Here is a 6765-nt window from a genome sequence, read left to right on the forward strand (position 1 = left end):
CCCAAAGTTTGGTGTCGTCGGCGAACTTGGCCAGTCCGCTTCTGACTCCAGTGTCCACATCATTAATGAAGATGTTGAACAGTATGGGTCCAAGGACAGCCTTGGGGGACCCCACATACGTTAAAGATGTATAAATATCCAGTCCTGTTGCGCTCGTGCTAAAGCATATTTACTCAATTCCAAGATGAGGTCCCCTCCCCCATTTAACAGGGACGAAAAAGCCCCTCTTCTTGGAATTGAGTAGGAGACGGGAGCAAGAACTGCTCTGGCTCCAGCCCTGAGTCACGTCCTGAGCCACAGCTGCTGCCTGCTCCCCCACCACCTCTATACCCCTTGCCACTCTCTCCCCACAGCCTCAGGCCTCCATCCTTCCTCCCTCATCTCCCCCCTTAGCCCCCTCCCCTCCATATCCCCTGTGCCTTTGCCCCTGTCCCACTTCCCCCCATGTTTCCCCCCAACACAGTGTCTTCCCTGCCCTGTGCATTCCCCACCTCTGGCTCCACACCACTGCTGCAGGGACATGCTCTGTACCCCAGGCTAGAGCAGGTATGGAGCTGCTGATACTGGAGCAAGGTTAAACAGGTGGGGGAGGGGGAAGCTGTGGGGAGAAGCTTCGGCAGGGGGGAGATGGGGGCAGGGCCTTGCTGCTGCGGGGGGAGCAGACACCCAAGGCTGTTGAGGGGCAGGCATAATGGGGGTAAGTAGGGTGTAACAGGGGGCCTTCTCAGGGCCGATTTTCTTGAGGCCCGTCCACCTGTTTCTGGGCTAACCAGCTGCCTTCTTTCCCACCACGCCTTGTTAATTAAATTATTTATGTTAATTAAGCAGGAGGCTGCCCATTTCTTGCCCTGATGCCAGGGGGCGCTATCTGTGGCTCTGTTCCTCCCCTACACCGCAGCCCAAGCCTTGCAGATGGCATCCAGCTGTTGTCAATAGCACCTGCCCCACTCTGGGCCTCAGAATCCTGCTATTTGAACCCCACCTGGATCCCTCCATTCAGGCGGCCTATGCCGCCGTCATCCCAGGCTGCATAGCTCCCCGAGCTGCTTCCCGCTTACAGCTGTGGTCCCCTTGGGACCTTTGGCTCTACTGACCCTGGCCCACCTCTGGGCCAGTTGGAACCCCAGGCCCTCAGCTCTTGGGCGTTCCTCATGGTGGGCCCCTGGCCCCAGCATGGACCAGTCGGGGGATGTCAAGACAGGCGTGAGTCTATGGCCCCACTCTCTCTCTCTCATATCCACCTTCCAGACCCTATAAGGGGGTAACCCATCTGGTTGTGGGAGCTGGGGTTAAGGCGCCCCGACCCACCTTTCACCAGGGTGGTAACTGGCCTGGCATTTCCTGGGGGCTCCCGCACCACTGAGAGCCCCACCAGGCCACCCACTCCCAGCAGGGTGCAGTTTTAGGTCATGCCCAGGACCAGGAGCCTCCTAGCCATCCCCTACAGCTCTTCCCTTACCTCCAGGTGATACCAGCAGCGCTGCAGCCAGGCAGTATTGTAGCCTGGTCTTCTAGCAGCAAAATGCCCTGTTTATATGGGCAGCCCTAGATCCAAAATGGCTGCCTTCTTCAGACACCTGCTGGCTGCTGTCTTCACGCCCTTAAAGTGACAGGCACGAACAGTGCCCTGCCACATAGGGGGACAGGCAGTAATCTCAATTACAATTAATTTTTTCAACTGTTTGACAGCCCTAGTAAAATCCTGTTATCTGCTGTACCTCCTGTCCTTGTTCTTTAAGTTTGCAACAAGGAAAACTGTCAGACTAACACCACCAAATCTCTGCAAAAATATTTATTATAGTAATGCTTTCATCTCCCCCGGTGCATGTGGATGGCACCTCCTGTATTGTGGGTGCTACCAGAGTGTACATATAATCACTAACTAACTTGATTTATTTAATGTGCTCATCCCCACGTCTTTCTGTTTACTGTTTTCAAGCACATACGAAGCTGTGATGCAGTGGTTCAGCTGTTCTGCTCAGTGTTTGTTACCACAATAATGCCTCTGTGTTGGTGTCTTGTTTTTTTTCTTCTAGCCTCTAACAGTGACAGCACCATCCTTAACCATTGCAGAGAACATGGCTGACTTGATAGATGGATATTGCCGACTGGTGAACGGAGCCACGCAGTCGTTTATTATCAGGCCCCAAAAAGGTAAGGTGGCATTTCATTCTGAAGAGCGCTTGTGTTGTGATAGTCAAATTTCTTGATGTGTTATTTCAAAGCAAAATTGAAGGCATAAGATGCAACAGAGTCTGACTTGAAGGGGGCTGCTGTCTTTGTAGCAGGAAATATGGGAGAGTTTAGTTGTTAGAAAAACTGGTAATAGATCTATTACAAGATTAATGATGGGTAGTGTAGGTAGGGTTACCTGTAGTCAAAGCTTTACACTGATTTAAAGGTAACTCTACAAATGGTAGCAACAAAACGGTGATTAGTGATGCTTCTAATAAGGAACTGTTGCTTCAAATTCTGAGTCCTGAATTAAAATAGCATTAGGCCAGTTTGAATGGATTTGGGTGGGATTCTGATTCGTGGTGCATATAAAAATAATTATGCCCTTCCTCCCACACATCCCAAACTTCTTATTTTCATTTGCTAGTCTTGATCTGTGGCTCACAAAATATTATTGAAGCAAAACAAGTATTTGTTAATGTTTTGCTAGAAAATGAAAGTCAGTCATCTTGCAAGAAAACAGGGAACTGAAAACAGCAACATCTGTTTGGAGTATATACCACTATCTCAGCATGTGTCTTGGTGAGCTTTAGTCATTTTAGCTGGCTGGAAATTGAAAAATGTTTTTAAGAGTGAATTTGTTATTAAAAAAAAATAGGCAAAGTCTCTTAAGGGTTATATTAGGGAGGCTTGTACTCTAGCTGTTTGTATCTTGAATACATTTACCTGGCAGGATTTCCAGTTTTGGTAAGTGGCATCCTCCACCGACAGAAAGATGCTGAAAACGATTGTGCTTGCTGGTGTCATCATTACTCAGCCTGCCATTTGAACCCACTTCTCTGGCACTTCAGGGATCTAGTCTGCTACTTCAGCTTTTGGTCAAAAGGATTCTGTCTGGGTGAAAATGAAATCAGTGCAAATCTTTTCCGTGGGTTTCATTATAAGAAATGGCTCTAGAAGCTGCAGACTGAGTCTCCTTTCACTTACATTTCTCTATCTTTTGCATCCCCTTTGCTCTCTACTGTTGTTCAGATGAAGCCGTGGTGTTGACACAGACACAGTCTGGGTCCTTCAGCAGTCCATGTAGTGGCATCCTGCTGATGCCCAGCTCTGACACGTGCACAAACTCTCCCCTTTTGTCCCCTGAAGAAAGGACATTTGGTCATTCTGTCTTGAGGGATGTGACTCTTTGGTTCCTGTTTGGGCAGTTCAACATCACTTATACATTGTGCAGGTGGATAACATTATTCTTAAACCTGAACGTGTCTGCTCCGAGTTAAATGTTTGCAAGCAGCCTTCACCTCAAGACAAGCAGCTGCTTGCTTGAGAATCCCTCCCACTCCTCCCCACCACAGAAAGGGGTCCAGCCTCCACCCATACCTGGAGGGTCACATCTCTTCCGGTACTGATAGCAGTGGCTCACTTGAGCATTCCCTGACAGATTTCCTTTTCTCCTTAATCCTCTTGTCAAGCAGTATTCACAGTTCCTTCCTTCCCTGAAAATCACAATTTCAGATCTCTTACTGTTTCCCACACCGAGTTCCAAAAGTTTCCCTTCCAGATCACGCAGTAACCAGTCCAGGTTATCATTCAGCAAGTTAAACTCAACATGGCCAAAATTAAGCTCTTGATCCTTTCTGTACTCGAGCCTTTTCCTCTCCCCTGGTTCCATCCCCACAAGCACCATAACCATGCAGTGTCGCTCAGGCCCCTGGTCTGGGCATCGCCCTTTGCTCCGACCATCTCTCTAGACATCCACATCCATGCTGTTTCCAAGTCCTGCCATTTCCACCAAAGACTTCAGCTTTTTCAGCTTGTCAAGACTGTATTAAACACAAGTTCCTTGTCATTGCCTTCAGTGTCAGTCACCATTGAGCTCTGCCCCATCCCTCTGATCTACAGGTTCTCAGGTCTGGCTTTGAGACTGCCCCAGACTGCCTGTGCTTTCTCCAGTGCTATCACCAAAGCAAAGGAAAAATATCACAGTCGGAATCTATAAAATAGCTGATTTATCCTCTAAGTCCCACCTCAAAACTCATCTCCTCCAAAGTACCTACAGTAATTTTGCAACCTTTAACAACTGGCCAGGGAAGGTGGTGTGATTTATTGCCCCAGATTGGTTTAAAATTGTATGCATCCAATTATTTCTTTTGACCCCATCTCCTGCCCAGCTTCTCTCTTCCAACCTGACCCAACTGTTTGTCATCCATCTGTTATATCTTGTTTTCTAGACTGTAAACTTTATAGGATTAGATCCTAGAAGTGTGTACAGTAACTGGCACATAATTGGTAGAACATAATTACCCAAACTAGAATTAGGCCAGGAAATGGGAGCTAAGAGCACTCTTGCAAGTCATCTCATAAATTAATAGACTCTTGCAAAAGACAGGGTTCCTGGGCACTTTAGTGACCCCCAAGTGGGCAAAGCCTTAGTTCTGCCTTCCCAGCAAAGGCAGCATGTGTAGCAGTACAGCAGCTTTTAATAATTAACCTGAGGCACTGGTCTTAGTGCCCACTAAGCAACCTCCAGCACCTTGACTGTTTCTTGTATGTCTGTCTTCTTCTATGATAGTCCCATTTTCTTAAGCTTGAATCCAAACCAAATGACTTACTAGCCCAGAATAATCTCATTTAGGTTATGTTCCAGCAAAAATGCTCCTTTTAATCTTATCCTCACTGAGTTTAAAGCATCAAAATGTTTAAAGCCAGTCTTGGAATTTGGTCATGCAAGGGCAGCTCATACCACGCCATTCCTTAGTTGTACCTACAACACAAGAAGAGAGATTTTACAGACCATTTTTCTTCCTGAAATGGCTGTTGTTTTTAACGGCATACTTGGCTACAAAGATTTACTTTTGAAAGATGTGCAATGATTATAAAATGTATTGATCTGTGTTATACTTCTGGGTACCCTTTAGCTAAATAAATGTTCAGTGATTCGGGTAAAGGAATATTCTTCTTACAGTGCTTCGCTTAAGGTAGGAACGTTTCTCCTTGGTACACACACAAAGAATCTCTCAAATGAAATATATGTTTGACAACTTGCTTCAGAAAAGCAAGACTTCATTGATGCAAACTGTCTTAAGTCATTTGCTGGTCATTTAAGAGCAACAGTTTTCTTTCACCTTTTTTTCTTTTAATCTCATGGCAATATTCAGTTAATCAAATATTAATTAAAGCTTTCTTTAGGGAAAGCATTCCTCGGCTCTGATCCAGAAATCCAAAGGCCCCCTCCTGAAACAAGCTTTGATTATATGTTATACCAGAAGTACATTTTTGCAGCTCTTGCTCCAAATGAATAGTTTTTTTTCTTTCCCTCACTCTCTCTCTTTTGAACTCTTTTTCCTAGTAGCTCATTATGGCAAGGCTCCTTCCAAATTATCACTCTGGGTTACTAAAGGAAGCCTGGTCTTTGGGGTATTATCAGTCTCACTTTCTGCAAATTATCCAGCTGATGTAAATTTGTGAGAGCACAGTCAGTAAGGTTTAAAGCCTGAATGTTAATTTGTGTTCTTCCGTTCAGTTGTTGTATCCTTTCGCAGATAGTTTGCTAAAACAATTGTAAAATGAGGCTTTCCTATTAGTCATAGTATTTGTATTACCATCATTATGAAATAAGAATATAAATAAAGTGACTTGAAAACTGCAGCTAAATTGTAGCGTATTTTATAAGTAGTCTTAAATAATTGTAGTCAGATGGTTTTTTAATTATTAAATCAATTTGAGCAAATTGTTAGCCGTTTGTTGATCAGTGAAAAGTGCCAGACTCTCTTTGAAATGCTCTATAGAAATACTTGAGCAGGTGAAATGTGTGTCTGGTAGGGTGGCCATCATAGAGGACAGTCTGGTTGTCCTCTGTCCTCGATTGATATGAAACCCGACGCCGTTAGGCATTGGGTTTCGTATCAGCAGAGGACAGAGCAGCAGAAAACCAGAATGTCCTCTGTGATGGCCACCCTAATGTCTGGTTATGCTGTACTGCCAAATTGATCTTTAAACTCAGATTTTCTTTCCCTTCGAATCCATACTTGCAGGGATAACAGTCAAATCAAAATGAATCTGAAATAGTTTAAATCAAAATTAAATAGGTTGCAAGGTTATCCCTGTATTTGTTTATGATTCTTTTCATATGAAATGTTTAATTTTAAGCCGCTAATTGAATTATTTTAATCCTCCTGTCAGAACAGTAAAATAGCATCCAACTTACTGTGCAGTTCCACGCTCATGCATTTGATAAGCAACTTAGAGTATGTTTGCTTTCAAATCTATTGCGTTTCTAATGCAAGTAAAATTTAAGCTGTGATATATCCAGATACATCAAAGAGGTATTTTAGTGTGCCACTGTTATACCTGGGCTGACTTTTAATAGCTGATTGGAATTGTGGAAGGAGTGGAACATCGTAGGTTTTATCTCTTTAAAGGCAAATGACCTGTATTTTTAATGAGGTACTTGTAATATATTCCAGACCTCCAAGCTATACAAATGGTGGTGTAGTATCCTTTTACCTACAAGTTGCAAATGGTAGTGTACCAGCCTGGGTAGTGCACGTGAAGGGATCAGTTCACCTTGGCAGAGGTTTGCCGGTTTAG

At 44.6% G+C, this 6765-nt stretch overlaps 1 protein-coding gene across 14 annotated transcripts in view; it reads left to right on the forward strand.

Annotated features, from left to right (window-relative positions):
- The window catches only part of PTK2 (protein tyrosine kinase 2), a 312007-nt gene that overhangs the window by 206432 nt on the left and 98810 nt on the right, over positions 1 to 6765 (forward strand). For all 14 annotated transcript variants that reach the window (XM_025214534.1, XM_025214537.1, XM_025214598.1 and 11 more), the window contains one exon: positions 2037 to 2154. In XM_025214534.1, coding sequence (XP_025070319.1) covers positions 2037 to 2154 — 118 coding nt within the window. The remainder of the gene's footprint in view (positions 1 to 2036; positions 2155 to 6765) is intronic.

The sequence above is a fragment of the Alligator sinensis genome, unplaced genomic scaffold (genome assembly GCF_000455745.1).
Source record: "Alligator sinensis unplaced genomic scaffold, ASM45574v1 scaffold721_1, whole genome shotgun sequence".
NCBI lineage: Eukaryota > Metazoa > Chordata > Crocodylia > Alligatoridae > Alligator > Alligator sinensis.